Genomic DNA, 24,223 nt, shown 5'->3' with positions numbered 1-24,223 from the left:
GAATACCCGTTACCGAATCTGGCCGGCAATTCGGCTCCAGTAGGAGACCCTGATGTCAACATCCATATATGGACAGTGACCTCAGGGGTTTCCTCTAGGAGCGGAATCCCCAGCCAGATCATCGGCAACAGGGATTTCGCTCAATCACTAGCTACTGACGTCACTGTCCATATATGGACAGTGTTGTCAAGGGCTTCCCCGAGCACAACGCTCGGAGGAGCTCCCTCTGCTCCTCCACTCTGAACTAATTCTGAAGCAGGGACCTGGTGGTTCCTCAGGACGCAGATACATATGACAGCGGGACATACCCCCGGCCGCCCGGGACACTGCCCGGAATCCGGGACTGCCCCGCTGAATCCGGGACGGTTGGGAGGTATATATAACGATGGATTTATGCCAGTTTTCAGGCATAAAAAAGTTGCTGATTTTGGCGCACATCATAGTTGCGTTAAATTTGCATCTTTTACTTTTCTCACCACTTCCCAAAAGCGACGAAGAAAGGGGCAAGGCTTAGATGAAGGGGCGGGGCCTCCACCGGAAAACTGGCGCAAATTAAAACAGAAATCCGGTATAGCTGGCATACATTTCAGTCTGCAGGTTGTAGCTGGGTAGAGGCCCATGCCGGGCCTCCTACCTCGCCCCCCGATCTGTCTACCCTCTCCCACATCCCGATCGGACACACAAAAAAAAAATTCATACTCCCCACACCACTCTCTTCTCCCTCTTCATTGCCGTGGTTTATTCAAGGTGCTGATGCTGCCAGACGTCACCTATGAATCGCCAGCCTTAATAAATCGGTTTTATAGTTTTCATATCCGAAGTAGGAGGATGGGGTCTAAAATCCTGATCTCCTCACATATTATAACTTATATCAGTCATGTCATTTATAGTAAAGCCGCATAATACTAAAATGGAAATAAACTGCTCTGCCCATAAAGCCTTCACCAAAATGGCGGATTAAGCCTCAAAGAGTTGACGTGAAGAAGCAGCGCCCTGGCAACCGTCTCCAGGGAACACTGTCTCAGCTTCCTATAGGAAGACGCGTTGCTATAAACATTACGGCAGTGACGTATGCCTAGCAGGCGGGGCTTCCTACCCCTGCATGAAAGCCTGGGAGCCCCCGTCCCTTCACTTTCGCCCTGACTGGAAGAATCAAGATGGCGGCGGCAGACGGGGACGATTCTCTGTATCCTATTGCCGTGCTTATTGATGAGCTGCGCAATGAGGACGTGCAGGTGAGAAGGGGCGGCCATCGCCGGGGTCTGTGTACTGCCTGCGGGTCCTGGCCGCTGGTTCGGGGGGTACGGGGTGGCCTGCGGCCCGGGGATGGTTTGTATCATCCTGACTCCAGCCGCAGATCGTTTCCACCCGGCCTTTCCTCCCTGCCGGTCCTTGTTACCTCTGTGCTTCTTATGTAGTGCGTGTTGGGAGTTGTAGTACCGCACAGTAAGGGCCCGCCACGCCCCTATTATATCTATAAGCTTGTGATGACAACACGCCCTCTAACGGCTGTAATGTAACTTGCAGACAGTGTCACACGTGATGGGATTAGATACACAGCTCAGTAGACAGTATCACACACGATAGGATTAGATACACAGCTCAGCAGACAGTATCACACATGATAGGATTAGATACAGCGGCTCAGCAGACAGTATCACACACGATAGGATTAGATACACAGCTCAGCAGACAGTATCACACATGATAGGATTAGATACACAGCTCAACAGACAGTATCACACATGATAGGATTAGATACGCAGCTCAGCAGACAGTATCACACATGATAGGATTAGATACGCAGCTCAGCAGACCGTATCACACATGATAGGATTAGATACGCAGCTCAGCAGACAGTATCACACATGATAGGATTAGATACGCAGCTCAGCAGACAGTATCACACATGATAGGATTAGATACACAGCTCAGCAGACAGTATCACACATGATAGGATTAGATACACAGCTCAGCAGACAGTATCACACATGATAGGATTAGATACACCTCTCAGCAGACAGTATCACACATGATAGGATTAGATACACAGCTCAACAGACAGTATCACACATGATAGGATTAGATACGCAGCTCAGCAGACAGTATCACACATGATAGGATTAGATACGCAGCTCAGCAGACCGTATCACACATGATAGGATTAGATACGCAGCTCAGCAGACAGTATCACACATGATAGGATTAGATACGCAGCTCAGCAGACAGTATCACACATGATAGGATTAGATACGCAGCTCAGCAGACAGTATCACACATGATAGGATTAGATACACAGCTCAGCAGACAGTATCACACATGATAGGATTAGATACAGCAGCTCAGCAGACAGTATCACACATGATAGGATTAGATACAGCAGCTCAGCAGACAGTATCACACATGATAGGATTAGATACAGCAGCTCAACAGACAGTATCACACATGATAGGATTAGATGCGCAGCTCAGTAGACAGTATCACACATGATAGGATTAGATACGCAGCTCAGCAGACAGTATCACACATGATAGGATTAGATACGCAGCTCAGCAGACAGTATCACACATGATAGGATTAGATACACAGCTCAGCAGACAGTATCACACATGATAGGATTAGATACACAGCTCAGCAGACAGTATCACACATGATAGGATTAGATACACAGCTCAGCACACAGTATCACACATGATAGGATTAGATACACAGCTCAGCAGACAGTATCACACATGATAGGATTAGATACACAGCTCAGCAGACAGTATCACACATGATAGGATTAGATACGCAGCTCAGCAGACAGTATCACACATGATAGGATTAGATACGCAGCTCAGCAGACAGTATCACACATGATAGGATTAGATACGCAGCTCAGCAGACAGTATCACACATGATAGGATTAGATACGCAGCTCAGCAGACAGTATCACACATGATAGGATTAGATACGCAGCTCAGCAGACAGTATCACACCTGATAGGATTAGATACGCAGCTCAGCAGACAGTATCACACATGATAGGATTAGATACGCAGCTCAGCAGACAGTATCACACATGATAGGATTAGATACGCAGCTCAGCAGACAGTATCACACATGATAGGATTAGATACAGCAGCTCAGCAGACAGTATCACACATGATAGGATTAGATACAGCAGCTCAGCAGACAGTATCACACATGATAGGATTAGATACAGCAGCTCAGCAGACAGTATCACACATGATAGGATTAGATACAGCAGCTCAGCAGACAGTATCACACATGATAGGATTAGATACAGCAGCTCAGCAGACAGTATCACACATGATAGGATTAGATACAGCAGCTCAGCAGACAGTATCACACATGATAGGATTAGATACAGCAGCTCAGCAGACAGTATCACACATGATAGGATTAGATACAGCAGCTCAGCAGACAGTATCACACATGATAGGATTAGATACAGCAGCTCAGCAGACAGTATCACACATGATAGGATTAGATACAGCAGCTCAGCAGACAGTATCACACATGATAGGATTAGATACAGCAGCTCAGCAGACAATATCACACATGATAGGATTAGATACACAGCTCAGCAGACAGTATCACACATGATAGGATTAGATACACAGCTCAGCAGACAGTATCACACATGATAGGATTAGATACACAGCTCAGCAGACAGTATCACACATGATAGGATTAGATACACAGCTCAGCAGACAGTATCACACATGATAGGATTAGATACACAGCTCAGCAGACAGTATCACACATGATAGGATTAGATACAATGGCTCAGCAGACAGTATCACACATGATAGGATTAGATACAATGGCTCAGCAGACAGTATCACACATGATAGGATTAGATACAGCGGCTCAGCAGACAGTATCACACATGATAGGATTAGATACAATGGCTCAGCAGACAGTATCACACATGATAGGATTAGATACACAGCTCAGCAGACAGTATCACACATGATAGGATTAGATACAGCGGCTCAGCAGACAGTATCACACATGATAGGATTAGATACAGCGGCTCAGCAGACAGTATCACACATGATAGGATTAGATACAGCAGCTCAGCAGACAGTATCACACATGATAGGATTAGATACAGCAGCTCAGCAGACAGTATCACACATGATAGGATTAGATACACAGCTCAGCAGACAGTATCACACATGATAGGATTAGATACACAGCTCAGCAGACAGTATCACACATGATAGGATTAGATACACAGCTCAGCAGACAGTATCACACATGATCTACTTATCCAGGAGTCTGTGCTCCTCCCTTCAGCGTGGCCCACGGGATGACTTTTTATCCCATGTGACCGCTGCACCCAATCACAGGCTGTAGCGGCGGTCACATGGGATGAAACGTCACCCCAGGAGGCCGGCTCAGGGCTGTGGTTTTCCGCAGCGGACGTTTGTGGTGAAGATTTTCGCCAAGGTTTGTTGCGCTTTTTCGCCCGGAATTCCCTGCGGCGCACAGGGCAGATACGCTGCGTGCTTTATACAGCGCATCCGTCCCATGTAAGCTACGCCTTAAGGCTCTGTTCACACAGTCCACAGCAAATCCGAACCAGGTTCTGCTGGGAATTCCATCTGAAGGTCCACAGCAAATAGTCATTGGTTTTGTGCAGGTTTTCAGCTGGATTTGCTGCTGTGGACACCGGATGAGGGGGGGGGGGGGGGCTACACTCCCCTCCCCTGCTCAGATCTAGCGACACATGACTCCTCCCACAAATGATGTCCGCTGCCGGCCTCCTGGGTTACGTATTCTCCCATGTGACCATCACACGGGCGGAAATGTCATCCCAGGAGCCCGGCTGCGTTGAGACCAGAAGAGGTGCCCGGCAGGTCAGTTCCTGCACACATTTTCTGCAGCGTGTGAATGAGGTCCACTCGGCTGCTGCTATAATACGCTGCAGATTTTTTTTTTTTGGGCAATTCTGGTCGGAAAATCCACAGCAATTACGCTACGTGTGAATGAAGCCTAATGAGGTTTTCTGGGACTGTAACGTTGATGGCCTGTTTTTAGGGTAGGTCCTCAATATCAAATCGGTGGGGGTCCTACTCTCAGCACCCCTGTCAGTCAGCTGACTGAAGGAGCCGCAGTGCCGGAGAACCATATCCTCTTTATTGTTGACTGTTCCTGGTGCTGCAGCTCCGTTCTAGTCATTTGAATAAGACTTGAGTTGCAAAGAGCTGCAGTACCATTCACGTCCACAACCAAATCTATGGCGCTGTGTATCTGTAAACAATGAAGACGACTCTGCCGCTCTCCACCAGCTCTCCCTAGTCTCGCTTTCTAAACTCTGACTTGTCATGGATTGGGGATGATTCTAAGGAGCCTTGTGGCAAACAGGGACTGCTGACTTCTTTTTTTTTTTGTTCTTCCGTTGAGTTTCGGGGTTGAGATTGTTTTATGTTAAAGGGAAAGCTACGCATTGATTATAGAGCAAATGTCCATCAAAGTTAGTTTATAGTTACTTTTTAGTTCCTGAATGCTCTGCAATGTAAACATTCTTACGTGGAAACCATCAACAAGCTGCTGTTGACAGATCTGTTATTCTTATTATGTATCTATTTGATACATTAGTACACAATGGTTTCTTCGCTGGCTCGTTTACACAGCGGTGTATCAAAGGTAAAGTCTGATTGGTTTACACCAGTGGGGGAGATCAAAAGAAAACCAAAGAGATGATCTGTGTCTCGCTCCGCCCCCTAAGTCCTGCACTAGGGTCTAACACAGGGCATCGGTTTCGCCTGGACTGTTCCTTTAATTAAAGGTATAGCTGCACAGCGCACCCCTCAAACAATTTGTCAATATGAATGCATGATGTGTAGAGGGGATGTGGCGTGTACGACATGGGTATAGAAGTATTCAGCAGGTACACCTTTGGGGTATGTTCACACGGCCTATTTTCGGCTGAAAATTCGGAAGCACGGGGCCTTTTTTACGCGGCCTTGTTTAACCCCTTCCCGACATTTGACGTATGGTTACGTCCTAGCTGGGTAGGGGGAAGTATCGAACGGGCTCACGGAGTGAACCCGCTCCATACGATGCGGGTGTCGGCTATATGTAACAGCCGACACTTCACAGCAACCAGCGGGATCCCGCTCATTTACCCCCTTAAATGCCGTGGTCAATAGCGACCGTAGCATTTAAATCGTTAGAAAGAGGGGGCGACCCCCTCTAGCAGCTCATCGTGCCCCCCCGCAATGCAATAGCGGGGGGGGGGCGATGGTTGCTATGGCTGCCTGGGGGCCTAATGAACACCCCTCAGGTCCACCATCTTTGTGCTCCTACTAACCGCTGCCTCTGGCCTGTCAGAAAGACGATATAGTGCCATACATTAGTATTGCAGTATATAGTGAAAGCGATCTAATGATCGCTGGTTGAAGTCCCCAAGGGGGACTAATAAAAAAAGTAAGTTTTTGTAAAATATATAAATATTACAAAAAAAAATAAATACATTTTTCCCCCTAGAGCATAGTAAAAAAATAAATAAAGAAACATAATTGGTATCGCCGCGTCCGTAAAAGTCTGAACTATTACAATATATCGTTATATAACCCGCACGGTGAACGCCGTAAAAAAATTATAAACGCCAGAATGTCTATTTTTTGGTCACCTCATCTCCAGCAAAAAATGTAATAAAAAAGTGATCAAAACGTGGCATGTACCCCAAAATGGTAGCATTAAAAACGACAGCTTATCCCGCAAGAATATAATCCCTCATACCGCTTAATCGCCAGAAAAAAAAGAGTTCTGGCTCTCCGACTTTGGCGACACAAAATTAATTTCATTTTTTTACACTTTTATATTTTGCTACTTTTACAAGTGAAAAAAACTAGAAAAAAAACGATTTATATTTGGTATCGCCGTAATCGTAATAAAGTGAACATGTTGTTTTAATTGCACAGGGAATTCCATAGAAACGAAGCGCAAAAAACCCATGGAGAAATCAGGTTTTTTTTTTTATTTTCTACCGGACAAATAATAATTTCCCCATTTCCTAGTACATTATATGGCACAATAAATGGCGTTTCGAAAAATTACAACTCGTCTCTCAAAAATCAAGCCCTCCTAGGACTATATCCATGGAAAAATGAAAAAGTTATGGCTTTTGGAAGGCGGGGAGGAAAAAAAACGAAGATTAAAATATGAAAGTTGTTTACGACGGGAAGGGGTTAAAAACGGCCGCGTAAAAAAAGCCTCGTTCGAAAGGAGCGCATGTCAGTACTTGAGCCGTTTTTTGAGCTGTTTTCACTGACTCGATAGAAAAACAGCTCGAAAAAGTCCGCAAAAAACGCTAGTTGCTGAAAATCAGAGGCTGCTTTCCCTTGAATACTGCTCCGTTTTTTGTTAAGCGTGTGAACATGGCCTTACCGGCACAGTCACCTGGTCTCCTGCCGCTTCTCTCTGAGAGAAGTCCTCTGTGGCCACCACAATTAGGGCTTTATGGTAATGAAGATGGCAGCGGGTTCAGGGATTGGCGACCAGCATGGGTACATTCTTCTTCCGGCTGGAGTTCTTCTTTAACGTGCTGGACCTGATATACTCCAGGTAGTGATCGGTTCAGTTTCTTGCCTTCTGAATGTGAACTGTTTTTCTTGCAGCTTCGTCTGAACAGTATTAAGAAGCTTTCCACCATTGCGCTGGCCCTGGGTGTGGAGAGGACCCGCAGCGAGCTCCTTCCTTTCCTGACAGGTACGTGTGGAGAAGATGGAGACGGATCTCCTCGTTCTGTATTTGCAGGAACCGTCCATTTATTATCCCCTTAGGCCGCACACAGCGAGAAGTGTTGTGGTCACCGCATGAAATGAACTAATGCCGTAGGGCTGCAAATAAGTCTCCGTAATGCCGTTGATTTCCGGTGGACGCGCCAGTAAATCGTGTCATTTGACTTTTGCAGATACGATCTACGATGAGGATGAAGTGCTGCTGGCCTTGGCTGAACAGCTGGGGACCTTTACGACGCTGGTTGGAGGACCAGAGTTTGTGCATTGCTTATTGGTAGGTTTTTGTATTGAACCATTGATGATAGACCCTTTCCACCGGTGGATGTAGAAGGCCGCTCTGACCGTTTCTTGTCTTGCAGCCCCCGCTCGAGAGCCTGGCCACAGTTGAGGAGACCGTGGTGAGGGATAAAGCTGTGGAATCTCTTCGGGTCATATCCCACGAACACTCCCCTTCAGACCTCGAGGCGCACTTTGTTCCCCTAGCGAAGCGCCTGGCCAGCGGAGACTGGTTCACCTCCCGCACGTCCGCTTGCGGTCTGTTCAGCGTCTGCTATCCCCGGGTCTCCAGCACCGTCAAAGCAGAACTCAGACAGTGAGTAATTGTATTGATCACCAGTACGTGTACCTTAAAGGGATTTTCTGGGTCTTCAATGTTGATGACCGATCCTTAAGATAGGTCATCGATATCAGATGGATGGCGGTTCAACTGCCGGCACCCCCGCCGGTCAACTGATTGAAGGAGCCCTTACATCTTCATTGTCTACTGGGCACAGCGCTGTACGTTTTGGTAGTGGCTGTGCCTGGTATTGCAGCTATGTCCCAATCACTTCAATTGGGGTGAAAGGGTAATTAAACCTTTGATCGGTGGGGATCCAAGGACTGAGACCCCACCAATCACTAAAACGTGGCGCTTGCGTGAGTCCGTGTCTCTTCGTTTCTGATCAACTTTCTTCGGAACCGTGTACCGGCTCGATAGACAGCCTACGAGTGCGTACGATCAGAAGCGGCGCGGTGCTCACCCGAGTGCTTAGTTTTAGCTATGGGTTTCGGGTCTGGCTGCTCGGACCCCCACTGATCAAAACTTCTGATATGTCAAATGTATTTTAAAAGTTTTAGTTAACCTTGAACAGAAGTAAGCTGCAATCCCAGGCTCAGTTACTACCAAATACATGACGCTGTGCCTGGTAAACGATGAAGAGGCCGGAGTGCCACAGCTCCGACAATCAGCTGATCGCTGCTGGGTCTGACCCCCCCCCAATGATCTGGTATAGATGTCATCACTATCGAAGTCCTGGAGGGACCCTTCTTTTAAAGCCTAACTTCACAAATTTTGAAAATTCACTTATGACTCCCTATAACCCCAATATCTGCCCCCATCCCACACACAAGTGGTTTGAGGAAGCTGAGATATGGGGGGCAGTTTGGTGCTTGCATTGTAGAACTGCAAGAGACAGTCACCGTGGCAGCTAAATCGCCAAACAGCTCCTCCTATCTCTGCTTCCTGGTCTCCTGTGAGTGTGAAATGGGACAGATAGAGGAGCAGGAATATGGAATATGGTGAGGAATTGAGCTGCAGGAAGGGGGTTATTACTACATGGGGTGTCGTCGTCTTCTTTTTTTTTTTTTTATATTTCTATTTCTTCCTCTTTAGACATTTCCGTAATCTGTGCTCGGATGACACTCCTATGGTCAGACGAGCCGCCGCCTCTAAACTGGGGGAATTTGCAAAAGTTTTGGAGCTGGAAAATGTGAAGAGTGAAATAATCCCCATGTTCTCCAATCTCGCATCTGATGAACAGGTATTTATTCTGGTGACTGTAATACAATATATCCCCCGTACCTCACGTAAAGGGTTTCATTGAGCTGATTTTTGCTTTCCCAGGATTCTGTGCGTTTGTTGGCCGTGGAGGCCTGCGTCAACATTGCGCAGCTTTTACCTCAGGAAGAGCTGGAGCCGCTGGTGATGCCGACGCTGCGACAGGCTGCCGAGGACAAGTCTTGGCGCGTTCGTTATATGGTGGCGGACAAGTTCACGGAGGTAGATGATACACGGCGGGTTTTGGCTGTTTTGCTGACCCTTGTTTCTGTACCGGACGCCCTCGTGTTACACTTTATTGCCTTCACCGTTTCTAATTCCATGTTGTGTCTTCTCTTTTTTTTCTTTCAGCTCCAGAAAGCCGTTGGCCCTGAAATCACCAAGACCGACCTGGTTCCTGCTTTCCAAAATCTGATGAAGGATTGTGAGGCTGAGGTGCGAGCTGCAGCTTCCCACAAGGTCAAAGGTAACGCCAAGGATTTACTACAAGAAAAACTCCTGACGACTCCCATAATTCTGCCAGCTATCCGATATATAATCCCTGATCCTATCAAATCTACTTTCTGATATGTTTTTTCATATCCAGCAGCAATGTGTTTTTTTTTTCCTTAGTGATTTCTCTATTTCTGCTTCGTGCTGGAGAGACGCTGCAGTAGGACTATACGATCTATGCCGAATTACCAGATGCCAGTACTATCTGTGCCCACATAATTTATAGGGGGAGACAAGGAGGCAGTACTACCTGTGCCCACATAATTTATAGGGAGAGACAAGGAGGCAGTACTACCTGTGCCCACATAATTTATAGGGAGAGACAAGGAGGCAGTACTACCTGTGCCCACATTATATTTAGGGAGAGACCAGGAGGCAGTACTACCTGTGCCCACACTATTTAGGGCGAGACCAGGAGGCAGTACTACCTGTGCCCACATTATATATATAGGGAGGCAATACTAACTGCCCGCGTTATTTATAGGGAAAGGAAAGGAGGCCGTGCTGTCTGGGCACACATTTAGGCTCGCTTCACAAGGCCAAGTTCAGTCCGTGAGACACCGTTTTTCCCAAACTGAACACCGTTCAGGGAGCCGGACTCCTAGTATCAGTCATCCATGTTGCTGAGTCACTGCCACCCTGCAGGACTACTGTCCCGTATTGAAAACATGATTACAGTATGGGACAGTAGTGGCGAGGCGGTGACTCTCCGCAGTATGAATGACTATGTTGCTGGGAGTCCGGCTCCGGGAGATGCAGCCTTCATACGGTTCATATCTTACGGACCGAACACGGCCATGTGGAGCAGTCTTCACTCTTCAGTACAGATAGTACTGACTCTCCATTTACAGGGATGGGGAGAGAGACGGAGCGTCTGTGGTCACAATGTTCAATGACCCCCACTGTTACTAAATAATAATGCAAAAAGTGCAACACCGCTCTGGTTTCATTCATGGAGTGTTTCATTCATGGAGTGGGTTATATTACAGTGGGAAAAAGTTTGGCTGTAGTTTTGCTTTGGTTTTTATTGCTTCTGGACAGATCTTCAATTCTGTGTGTGGATTTCATCCCTCCCTCTTTATCCTCGTTGTTTCGGCTCCTACTATTATCAGTCTATTTGATCTTTTCTTATTGTTAGGCCTCATGCACATGGCCGTGCTCGTAATCACGGTCCGCGATTGCGGGCACGGCCGTGGGCAGCAGTCCGTGTTTTCGTCACGTTTTCCCATACGAAGTATGGGAGCACGGCCCGTAAAAAGCAAACGATAGGACATGTCCTATCTTTTGTGGTACATTTCTATGGCACGGACACCTATCCGCAGCGATACCGAAAAGGTGTCCGCGGCCAATAGAACGGAAAGGGTGCGTAATTGTGGACCTTGTTACGGTCCACAATTACGGAGAATTTTTACGGTAGTGTACATGGGGCCTTAAAGAGGCTCTGTCACCACATTATAAGTGCCCTATATTGTACATGTGATCGGCGTTGTAATGTAGATCACAGCAGTGTTTTTTATTTAGAAAAACGATCATTTTTGACGGAGTTATGACCTATATTAGATTTATGCTAATGAGTTTCTCAATAGATAACTGGGCGTGTTTTACTTTTTGGCCAAGTGGGCGTTGTACAGAGTGTATGACGCTGACCAATCAGTGTCATACACTTCTCTCCATTCATTTACACAGCACATAGTGATATAGCTATACCGCTATGTGCAGTCACATAAACACACTATAATGTTACTGCATTGTCTGGACAATGAATATACATTACCTCCAGCCAGGACGTGATGTGTATTCAGAATCTCGTGAGATTACGATGTAACCTGTCATTTCAAACGAGATTATGCTTACCCTGCTGTAAATCTCACACAGACTTGTCAGGATTCTGAATACACATCACATCCTGGCTGGAGGTAATGTTTATTCATTGTTGGCCATTGTTTTATGTAAATGTTATAGTTAAATCTGCTGGGGACTCTTTCTCAGAGTATAACAAAAGATGTCCCCAGGAAAGACGAGCCGAGCCGTCTCACACTGAGATCCTGAATCTTAATTTGACATTTATTCAAAAAGATAGAACTGAGAGGACGTTTCTGCCCCTTCAGGCTCCTTCACCAGCGTGACGCCCTGCGGGGTGCAGTCATATGTCCATTATGACACGTTGCCAGTTTCTTCACCCCAGAAAGGGAGGCTCGTTAGGATGTCTCCTCTTGGTAAAGGTCATTAAGCCCTGGTTCTACGAGCGAACCCGCTGAGAGGACGGGAGAAGCTGGAGGGCCCGGAACAATCCTCCAGACAGACATCAAACAAACTTAATATTTTATTTCCTCGTGATTTAAGTTGTAGCCGCTTCCAATTTTTTTTTTTCAATGCGTAGCCAAGAAGTCCACTATGATCTCCTCTCTCTGGTCACGCCATTGCCTTGGCTCTAGATTGGTGAAATCTGGGTTTGTGACTAAACTAATTGATCTGTTCAGCAATAAACCTGAGTTCTGTAGAGACTTTTCCCACAGGAATGCATCGAGCGTCACCCAATAAATATTTAGCGCAATTTTTGGCAGCCGCGGAGGATTTCATCATGACCATTGCACAGATTTTGTAGTGTCATCCTATGGGTGCCATTGCCCTTGCTAAGGCTTGCGGGGGTCTCTAAGAGAAGCCGTAATATATAAGGAGCGAACGGCTCCGACATTAACACTTTTTCTTCCCGAAGTCTTTCTATCCCACCGATCATCAGGTACAAAATCTTCTCTTCGTTTGTTGCAGAATTTTGTGAAAACCTGTCGGCTGAATGTCGCGAGAACGTGATTATGACGCAGATCCTGCCGTGCATCAAGGTAATTGTAGTCAACTCTACCTGTAAAGGGTTACTGTGTGAGGCCTGAACACCCCCTCTACATCTCACAGGCCCCCGCTATCATCAGATCACACTTGATCACTAGGTAAAGCAGCTGGCAGGTGAGATCAATCGGTCGATCGAACCGCCTGTGGCCTGTCCCAGCGGGTGCAGCTGCACAGATCTTGGGCAATTTGTAAATGGGCAACGTGTCGCTGACTTGTGTTTTTATGCTTTTCTTTTCTGTCATCAGGAGTTGGTGTCAGATGCCAACCAGCATGTGAAGTCTGCCCTGGCCTCGGTCATCATGGGCCTGTCTCCTATCCTGGGGAAGGACAACACTGTTGAGCATCTTCTTCCTCTTTTCCTGGCCCAGCTGAAAGATGAGGTGAGTGTGTAGTCCTTATCGAGCTGTCTGCAGTACGTGCCTCTATTGTGTGTATTTGAGCTGAAAGATGAGGTGAGTGTGTAGTCCTTATCGAGCTGTCTGCAGTACGTGCCTCTATTGTGTGCATTTGAGCTGAAAGATGAGGCGAGTGTGTAGTCCTTATCGAGCTGTCTGCAGTACGTGCCTCTATTGTGTGCATTTGAGCTGAAAGATGAGGTGAGTGTGTAGTCCTTATCGAGCTGTCTGCAGTACGTGCCTCTATTGTGTGCATTTGAGGTGAGTGTGTAGTCCTTATCGAGCTGTCTGCAGTACGTGCCTCTATTGTGTGCATTTGATCTGTAAGGCAATACTCTGAAAGTATTGTGAGCCTTCATACATCAATGTATTTTGTCATCAGGTGGATCTGTCCACCAGTGTTTATTCTAATCCTTCCACCAAATGTAGTGGATAGGCCATAGTAAAGATGGGTGGTGTCTGCCACCTGTATATTGGTTGTACTGAACGATGTATTCAGCCAAGGTGTGTGTATATATCCCTGTAGATCATGTGCACATGGCCCGTCATAGGACAATAATTGTATTTACAGCCCTTCGCTTTTGGTTTTGAATGATGATGACGCATTTTAGGTGCTCTCTGCTTTGCCCCTTTAAAAAAATAAATTTTTACATTTCCTCTTTTAGCCACTTGGGGGAGCTTTATGCATGAATATAATGATAATGAAAACTTCAGACGACGCACACACGGGTCTTTACCAAACAGGAGCAGCTACGGGGGGTGGGGGGGGGGGTATTTATCAACTTTTCTATTGCAGTTTTCTGGCTTAAAGTCTCAAAGCCCCAAAAGTTGATACTTTACATTTAAAAACTTTGACTTATGGCCTTTTTACCAAACCCTTGACACTTGTTGAAGGGCGTGGCTTACAAAAGGCGGCAGGGCCGCTGCTGCCAGACATTTATCGTAATTTACGCAAAATTATAGCAGAAATCCTCCCCCGTTGAACAACTAAGTAAATAAACTATTCTCCCCTCCAGGTCCCATCACTGCTATCCACGGCTCCTACAATGTCCTGGCGCCAGGCAACGTCAGGATCTTGTCTGAAACGTAGCATTTGGGGGGGCCTGGAGCGAAAAAGCGAAGAGCTGTGGGGACTTGGAAATGGATGGCGCACGGCCGCGGTTGTCACAATTGTGGTGCACGGCCAGCATAACGATACAATAGCTTGCGCCTCTTAAGAAATCTTGTCAACCCCTTACTCAAGGGGAGCAGAAAGCGAAGGCTGGCGTATGAATCTCCAATAAATCTGCCGCAGTATATCCTGGGGACGCTCTGCTCGCAATGCCCCATCATCCGGCTACAGATCTACTATAGAAGACTAGTGGATATTTTGACACCTAAAAATGTCTCGCTATAAAATAAACATTTGAGTAGTCGGATCAGAGTTCTCTATGAACCCGACCGTTGCTGCTGGATGTGGATTGTGAGTCGCAGATATTGCTCCTTCATGTGCTGTCGGGAAAGGGTTAAAAAATGTACACGCAGAACTAGGAAAGCTTTAATGGGGAGGTCTCACCACGACAGCCCCTGTTAAGGCACATGAAGGTCATAGAGGATGGGAGGGTCGTCGTCCCCGCTCGGGACCCCCTTCTCTGTGCCAGAACGGTGAGGCACACTGGAAAAGACTCGGCTCTGGTGGAGCCGGCACGTTACTGCCATTTATCTGCTGCTCCCGACCAGAACTGATCGCTAGTGGTTCGAGAGGCGGGACCTGCGGCGATCAGACCGGCTGCTTTCATGAGATAGATGCAGCTTGTATCTTGTATACGGTTTTGCCTCAATGTTTGTTTGTTTTTACAGCTTGGCTGTGATTTCTGTTCCTGCGGAGCTTCAGATTGCCGGTCTGTAATGCTGCGCTCGGTGATTAGTGTCACATCTGTTTCATCTCTCCCTCCAGTGCCCAGAAGTCCGGCTCAACATCATCTCCAACCTGGACTGCGTCAACGAGGTTATCGGCATCCGGCAGCTTTCCCAGTCACTCCTGCCCGCCATTGTGGAGCTGGCGGAAGATGCCAAGTGGCGTGTGCGTCTGGCCATCATAGAGTACATGCCTCTCCTCGCCGGACAGCTGGTAGGTGCTTCTGCAAACATGTTGTACTAGTGGTTTGGCCTCTAATGAAATAAACCTTGTCCGTCGTCAAGCGTGGAAACCGTTCGTTGGAGAAATGCAGGAAAAGGCCACAGATCTAGGACAGATCAATAGGCGCGCATATATATCTATAGCAAGTCTCAATGAACGTTAGTGCAGTTGCTCCTGTGTAGCTGCAGATCCGCATCTCCTGCACGGCTGACTGGGGATCTTCACGTTTTCTTCAGCAGAGTATAGGTTAGTGTTTATATAGCAGTCTGACGTCTGAATGAAAGGGTGAATGTGTAAAAGCGACCCGCCGGTCCCTGGACAACATTTTAAATGTGATGTTGTATACGGAGTAATAATATTTGATGCCCTCCGGCTGTGTCCCTCTGCCGCGGATCTGCCTTTTTAGGGTCCCCCCGTGCTCTCCAAAAATGGCCGACACGCTTCTTAGATTACAAGTCTGAGGCACTCCCACTGTCACGTGAGCAGTTCCATCCAATCCGTGAACAGAGGTAGTGTCTTAGATTTATTCAGAGAAGCGCTGCAGCCATTTTGGGATCACACAGGGGACCCTAAAAAGGCAGATCCACGGCAGAGGGGGGGCAACTTGAGGAGGGTACCAGGTAACATTACTCCATATACACCATCCCATTTTATAATTTTCCCTGGGACCGGAGGATCACTTTAAAGCCAATGATAGATGAAACCATGAGCACATATTTCTCATTATTTAAAAGGTGCCAACGCATTCTGCAGCCATGTACACAGAATCCGATCCATCTTTCCTGATGGACGCCACGCTCGGCCTCTGCCACGCTCGGCCTCTGCCACGCTCGGCCTCTGCCACGCTCGGCCTCTGCCACGCTCGGCCTCTGCCACGCTCGGCCTCTGCCACGCTCGGCCTCTGCCACGCTCGGCCTCTGCCACGCTCGGCCTCTGCCACGCTCGGCCTCTGCCACGCTCGGCCTCTGCCACGCTCGGCCTCTGCCACGCTCGGCCTCTGCCACGCTCGGCCTCTGCCACGCTCGGCCTCTGCCACGCTCGGCCTCTGCCACGCTCGGCCTCTGCCACGCTCGGCCTCTGCCACGCTCGGCCTCTGCCACGCTCGGCCTCTGCCACGCTCCACCTCTGCCACGCTCCACCTCTGCCACGCTCCACCTCTGCCACGCTCCACCTCTGCCACGCTCCACCTCTGCCACGCTCCACCTCTGCCACGCTCCACCTCTGCCACGCTCCACCTCTGCCACGCTCCACCTCTGCCACGCTCCACCTCTGCCACGCTCCACCTCTGCCACGCTCCACCTCTGCCACGCTCCACCTCTGCCACGCTCCACCTCTGCCACGCTCCACCTCTGCCACGCTCCACCTCTGCCACGCTCCACCTCTGCCACGCTCCACCTCTGCCACGCTCCACCTCTGCCACGCTCCACCTCTGCCACGCTCCACCTCTGCCACGCTCCACCTCTGCCACGCTCCACCTCTGCCACGCTCCACCTCTGCCACGCTCCACCTCTGCCACGCTCCACCTCTGCCACGCTCCACCTCTGCCACGCTCCACCTCTGCCACGCTCCACCTCTGCCACGCTCCACCTCTGCCACGCTCCACCTCTGCCACGCTCCACCTCTGCCACGCTCCACCTCTGCCACGCTCCACCTCTGCCACGCTCCACCTCTGCCACGCTCCACCTCTGCCACGCTCCACCTCTGCCACGCTCCACCTCTGCCACGCTCCACCTCTGCCACGCTCCACCTCTGCCACGCTCCACCTCTGCCACGCTCCACCTCTGCCACGCTCCACCTCTGCCACGCTCCACCTCTTCTGACTTCCTGTGGATCTTGAGCTTTTATTCTGCAATCAGGCTGAGTAAGCAGGGCTGCAGCATAAAGCATAGCGGGCAGAACTGCAGCTTAATTTCCTGATTTAGACAGACGGGTTTCACACTACATTACCATCCAGTAGACAAGGCCGCTTAGCTGGAGGCAAAGTATGCTAATTTGGAATCCGTGAAACGAGCAACACCTCTCTAGTCCGTGTGATTGCATAACTTGGGTCTGCGGCTATTCTGGCTGTTTTTCTAGAAACAGTGTTAGGCCTGTATTTCCGACAGACTCTGTACAATAGAAAGCGTTGGGCCGTGGGTATTAAGGAGTACTCAATTACCATAGCCCGTGGAGTCGGCACCCGATACAGACTTGTCATTGGTTTTGAAATGATCTACTTTTTTTGGATAGATTTCTGTTTTTGCTCTGGTAAAATGTCACCCATCCGGCAGTGGAGATTTCCTCCAAGAGACTGGAGCTGAGGCTGTTGGGAGTATTACTCTATATATTTAGTTGTCTGGGATATAGATTGTCGTACGTAATTAAATGGAGACGCAAACAAACGACCGGCCGGGCTGCAGCCCTACATCAGACCTTCACCGTGACACACACATTAATTCTGTGCCGCCACAGTTGCTGTTACCAGTAGGGGGAGCTCTTGTGCACTATAACTTATTCCCTATTTTTTTTTTTCCTGCTACGGCAATTATTTTTTCTTTTCTTTCAGGGTGTTGAGTTTTTTGATGAGAAGTTAAACTCTTTATGCATGGCGTGGCTCGTCGATCACGGTAAGTAATCTTATCCGCATGTTTCTAGGTCTTGGGAAGCAGCCCTTCCGCAACGGTGACAAACGGAAGCCATTTGCACGGATCAGTCACCATTAAAATCAATGGTGATACAAACGGAAACCTACGGTTTCCATTTGGAATTCTATTCATGGCTTCCCCTGACGGAACCCATGAACGGAGCCAGACGCAGATGTGAACGAAGCCTTAGTCAGTGTCGTGGCTCTTTAAATTGGCGCTGATCATTATTCTTACTTACACGTCACATTCTTCCCCTGTCCTGGCCTGATCTGTAGGTTGGGCCCGATGGAAGCGGAAGAGCAGTGTAAACCCAGACCAAGACTGGTACTGTTTCGGGCCCTTGTGCTAGGATGTCCTAGTCTAGCGTTGATATTGGGGTGTGGTGACTGTGCAGCCCCCCGATGTTTCTGGTCGGCCGCACTCCAGTACAAATTACCCGGATCTACGCCTCTGTGTGTAACATGGCCAGGACCGCATTGCTGATTCATTCTGTTGCTTCAACTTTTTCTATTTTCAGTGTACGCCATCAGAGAGGCTGCAACAAGCAATTTGAAGAAGCTGGTGGAGAAGTTTGGCAAGGACTGGGCTCAGGCCACCATCATCCCCAAAGTGCTGGCCATGTCCAATGACCCAAACTACCTGCACCGAATGACCACATTATTCTGCATCAACGTAAGTGATAAGCGGCTTCTCTCCATTTCCACTGATGTCGCTTATCAACTCTTTATAACCAGCAACGTTTTTTTTATTATGTGTTTTTTACTTTAAGGAGTTTTTTTGCAGGAGGAAAATTTTGTCCTTCCTGCGCGGTTTTCGCCCCTGGCCATTGAGTGCTACGGGCAAAAAACTCTGCGAAATACGCTTTCTCTGCCTCCCATTGATGTCAATGGGAGGTCAGAGGTGTAAACGCGCGAGGATAGGGCATGGCCCTTTCTCCCGCGAGGCGGTTTTACCGCTCATGGGAGAAAACTGCCCCCGCCTCCCATTGAAATCAATGGGAGGCATTTTCGGACGCTTTTTGCAGAGCGGATTCCGCTCCAAAAAGCTCGTCAAAATACTCAGTGTGAACAGGGCCTGAAGGGGTTTCCTCGTGACACTGATTTATTTCTAGGATATGTGCCGCCAATATCTGGTTAGCAAGATTCTTACTGAAGTCACTAGAACAGTTCAGCACCACTTTGTCTCCTCTTGGACCCACTTGCTTTTTTTCCTCAAGTGGCCACATGGTGAACCATTGTCTATAAATGTGCCAACCATGTGACCCCTGGAGAAAGCCAAGTGGCGATCAGGTGGCACGGCGTCTCTTCCACTATGCTTAGTGCAGCAACTCACATGTTAAAGGGAATCTGTCAGCTGACTATTACAGGGACCGGTCCATTCTCCTATTGGCCAAAAAAATGCAGAAGAATACACCAGACTCCCCCCCCCCCCCCCCACCCCCGTCAGTGATTGACGGTCAGCGGTGTATAAAGTCAGTCACCGATGAGGGGCCGGGGGGTAGCGCTCCCCTCATGAATACACCAGACTTAGGAGTTCGCTGTATTCTTTAATCCCTCCCATTAGCCAAAAGGTATAACAAAAATTATTATTTTTTATTTTTTTTGAGCCATTTTGTCTAATAAGAGCACAGACCGGTCCCTGTAATATTCCGCTCTTACCTGGGGAAGCGTATTCAACTGGAAAATCTGCTCTAAAGCTCCCCCTGCCCCGTGTTCTATATTACACGCTATACATATATACGATCTACTGTGTACTGCACCGCCGGGGTAACTTGGTTGTAAGGAATGTTCCTATTATATGTTCGTGTCTTTTAACCTGGACTCTGATTTGAATCTATCTGCAGGTTTTATCAGAGGTTTGTGGACAGGAAATCACTACCAAGCACATGCTGCCGACAGTGGTGCGGATGGCCGGCGATGCTGTGGCCAATGTGCGTTTTAACGTTGCCAAGTCTCTGCAGAAAATAGGACCCACGCTGGAAAACGGGTAAGATTGGTAGCACGATGCCATACGTAGACTATACACTGAAGAATGTATGATAAAGCAGAGCTGCAGTGTAAAGCATAGGGGAAGTCACTGGTCATAGCTGTTAATTAAAAAGTTTACATCGAGCATCGGCTGCTTTTGTTTAGATTTGCTAATCTACCTTTAGAGTGTTCCTCCAGAAATGATATTAGTGTGAAACTAGACCCGGTAGTGTTCAGAACAGGGCGGTGTGGTGGCAGCGAGCCTCTCGTAGCCTCGGCAGGATATGCTTGAGACTCCCTTGTTGGATAGAGCAGCAGATTGCGGGAATCCTGCCGACCCTTTTTCTTTATGGGTTATCACGATGCCAGAATTTGGACTTGGATACCGATACTTTGTGTAGTATTGCGATTCTCGATACCAAAGCGATACTTTGCCAACAATAATAGAAAAAAAAAAAAGTGCTTCCATTTTCTGATGAGGCAGGTGAAGTGATGAAATGTGACCCTCCCTGTGCCCTTCATTAATAGCGGTAATTAACCCCATCATGTTTCTCAGTCATAATAGACAACATTGTGTTAATGTGTGAGGTACATGATGGGGTTAATTATAATTAATGGGGGGCACGTGGAGGGTCTAAATTCATAACCCCTCGTGCCTCACATTAAGTGAAAAAGCAGATTTTATTTTTTTTACAGCATACACCATAAATGACGCTATCAATTTATTGTGTAGGTTATTACGACTGCGACTATTCCAAATATGTGTGTATTTTATATATTGAGCCTTTTATTTTAATGTTTATTGTATAAAATGTGTGTATATGTAGACAAGCAGTTGTTAGGGCATACAGAGGTATGCCCTAACAGGAAATATGGTCGGACAGCCCTGGGGTCCTTCAATGGACCCTGGGCTGTCTGCCCATATATGGTATGTCCTTCCATCGAGTCACAGGGATTCCCTGTGATGTAATCCAAGCGGCACCCCCGCCCTTCCTATTTTCCCTTTGAATGCTGCGGTCAACTTTGATTGCAGCATTCAAGGAATAGCGGCAGAGATGAGGTTTCTGTGATCACCACTGTTCGAGTTGGGCTGTAATACATCCATTGCCCCGCTTCTGACAACAAGTGTGAGCGCGCGGTCAGCATGAGGGGATGCGGCTGGCGCTGCACCAATGAGTGGCAGTGCTGGCACTGAAGGCTGAACATGGGGGTGTTTTGCAGTGCGCCTGTCATGTTCTCTGTCTTGAGTGCCGCCGCACATTAGTGCTGTGCCAGCCGCATCACATCATGCTGACCGCGTTCACACTTGTCAGGAGCGGGGCAATGGCTGGATTACACACCCGCAGCCCCGCTCTGACTACATTCATGCGTTACAATAATAAGCTGTGCGGCCGCACCGCTTGGTATCGAAATACATGAATTACCGGTATTGAACAGTTTGAGGGTGCACGGCATCAAAATCGTATCTATTTCGATGCATCGTGCAGCCCTATTACTTACATCTCCAGCTTTTCTCCTAGAGATTTCATTGCTTGATTGTACCAATTGTTCCTAAGCCTTGGCAATACCTGGGGCCTCCTGGTACTGCTGTGGACACTTTGAAATGAGATCTGCATCCCCGGGTGATGGTTGAGTGGCTTGTCATCATTTCTAAGTCTATGCCAGGCAGAGTGATGGAAAGCACTTGCACGTAGGTTCTCATAGGTTGGTTCTGATGGTGACTGGACTGGTCCTTGCATATCCAGATCTAAAGCTTAAGTCCCAATGAATGAATTGTAATAGTCTCCTAATATCCGCTTCGTTAATGTTTCTCCATCGCTGTTTTTGCAGAACCTTGCAGAATGATGTGAAGCCCGTTCTGGAGAAGTTGACTCAAGACCAAGATGTAGACGTGAAATACTTTGCACAGGAAGCGCTTACAGGTATGTGGCCCCGCCGTCTAATGCGTTCCTCACATTAACCTGCAACCCTGGTCAGAAAGGAGAATTCTCCTATCTTTTCAGATTCGTGTTCTTGTCCATAGGGGGCAGTGGAAAGCAGAGGTGGAGTTTGTTAGTGGGAGTGGGTTAAGTGGCTTGTTCACTTATATCCATGTCCTCAGAGTTTTGCTCTCCCTCTTGACTTGACATCGGGTGTGGCGAGGCGTTGCGGCACGCTGGGCGCTACAGTTGCCATGGCAACTGTATGACTCCTAGAGCGGATCGTGCACAGGTCCTATTTTAATTTAATGGCAGGTTGGGAGGGAGATCGCAACTGAAGGTAAGAGACGCTAAGTGAAAAGTATGCAACGTATTCGACCTAGAACCTACAGGGAATCCCGGCCAAAATCCCGCTACAAATTATGGTGCAGACTTTAAAACGGTATCGTCACTACGGAAAGCAGAGCAGAAAAGCGTCAATACTTGCCTTCCCTGGTTTGGCCATAGCGACGCGTCCCTGCTCCCCACCTCTCCGTGCAGCCAGCCTGCTGTGATGAACCTGAAGCCCATGTGACCGCTACAGCCTGCGATTGGCTGCAGCAGTCACATGGGATGAAATGTCATCCCAGAAAGCCAGCAGTGTGAACAAGGAGCTGTCGCGATCATAACGGCAGAAAAGTAAGAACGGACTTTATCTTGATTAAAATTTTAATTAAAAAAAAATAATGTTTTTGTTTTACGGGACTGAGACTCCCGTTAGACAATGCAGCAGAGCTGGAGTCGCTGATCAGAACGGTGTCCTAATGGAGTCAGAGTAAAAATATTTCCTATCGCCCCTTGTTTTTGGATTCTAATAGTATGGGATGTTGCACTTCGATATTATATTTTTGACGCTGCTTTTACGATCCCCCTCTGCTTGGGCTTTTGTGTTTGTCGCAGAAAGAATTAATGTTTGATTTGTTCTCTTTTTGTCTTTGGTCTAGTGCTGGCTCTGGCATAAGAATATCCATTTTCGGAAGCCCGTGGTGACTCTGCCACCCTTGGGGGTGACGCTTTATGTTCTTCTTTCTGCACGACTTCCACTCTTGTTTGTGCTCCTGGCTCCACGTTGTACCCCACTCTCCATCACATCCCACCCGATGGTGTTTGGTCTCGCCCAGAGCCTCCTGGATCTCTGCGGCCTTCCTTTTATAGTGCTGAACATTACTTCAAATAAATCTGTGGCTTTTAACCCTCAATATGCTGTTACTCTGTCCAAAAGGACTCCGAAGGGGATCATTACGTTCATACCAGGTGCTTTGTTTTTAGCGCAAGGAGTAGTCTAGGTATACCAGGATGGGAATATGGCAGCTTAGGATTTTTGTGAAATATTGCTTTCAGATCCTTGCAATTATGTCTATGCTATGCTGTTTCGTTTTTTAACATTGTGTAAATTATTGGACGCACTCTGTCGGTGCAGCTGGTGCTGAGCTCCCGGGGTAATGTGGTCTGCAGTGTTGTATTCGCTCAGCATCAGCTGCGCTGACAAAGGGATGCCAAAAACTGACGCAATTTAATGGAGCTTCTTGACGCTTCCTTTTTTCTTTTTTCTCTTCCTTTATCTGACAAAACTATTACCATAGACCTTCCACATTCAAGCTACTGTGTCTGTCCTTGGGTGGGAAAAAAATAAAATTGTAGTAAAGTTTTTAATTGGTTTCAAACTGACGCGTTTCAAAAACATCTGCGATAGGAGAAAAATGAGTTTCTATCCAAACCCCTAGCCAGCCGTCCAACTTCAGTGAATTATTTGATGGTTTATCAATGAAGATGCCTTGATTGTCAAATCACATTAATAAAAATACAACCATTTGTCGAGGTTTTATTTTTTGGTTTTGTTGAGCGAATTTTTGTAACCGTATCAGACCGGAAACTAATGAAGCTTCCCGACCTCCAACTTCAAGATTACTTGGTTGCTGCCCATAGGTCATGACCCGTGGAGTCCTTCTAGCTAGAGATGTTGCTTGGGTCAGGGTCCTAAGTAGAAGAGCTGCATCCGTTACGACAAACGTGGCCTGAGACCACGTTTAAGAAGTTGACTCCATGGTCAACACCTTTTTAAAGAGACTTAGAAGGAAAGCGCCATATCGTTATTACCAAAGAAGACTGCTGCTGCTGGCACTAATGTAGAAGCTGGAAGGGAAATGTTGGTTGACATGACGCGTTTCTTCTATTTTAGAGCCTCTAGGATTTATACAATGACTTGGAGGGCTTCTATGTCTCGGAAGAACAGAACTAGACTTGGG

The 24,223-nt window shown here is 47.7% G+C and overlaps 1 protein-coding gene across 1 annotated transcript; it reads left to right on the top strand.

Moving 5' to 3' along the window:
* The first annotated feature begins 1,113 nt into the window (after positions 1-1,113).
* Positions 1,114-23,789, top strand: LOC142662254 (uncharacterized). Its single transcript, XM_075840381.1, has 15 exons — positions 1,114-1,235; positions 7,637-7,727; positions 7,933-8,033; positions 8,119-8,351; positions 9,411-9,558; positions 9,642-9,797; positions 9,927-10,041; positions 12,837-12,907; positions 13,160-13,294; positions 15,246-15,419; positions 17,974-18,034; positions 18,570-18,724; positions 19,896-20,038; positions 21,850-21,941; positions 22,922-23,789. The coding sequence occupies exons 1-15, from the start codon at positions 1,158-1,160 to the stop codon at positions 22,936-22,938; spliced, it is 1,770 nt and encodes a 589-aa protein (XP_075696496.1). The 5' UTR covers positions 1,114-1,157; the 3' UTR covers positions 22,939-23,789.
* The last annotated feature ends 434 nt before the right edge of the window (positions 23,790-24,223 follow it).

This window comes from Rhinoderma darwinii, chromosome 10 (genome assembly GCF_050947455.1).
Source record: "Rhinoderma darwinii isolate aRhiDar2 chromosome 10, aRhiDar2.hap1, whole genome shotgun sequence".
Taxonomy (NCBI): Eukaryota; Metazoa; Chordata; class Amphibia; order Anura; family Rhinodermatidae; genus Rhinoderma; species Rhinoderma darwinii.
This window is presented reverse-complemented; position numbering and strand designations above follow the sequence as displayed.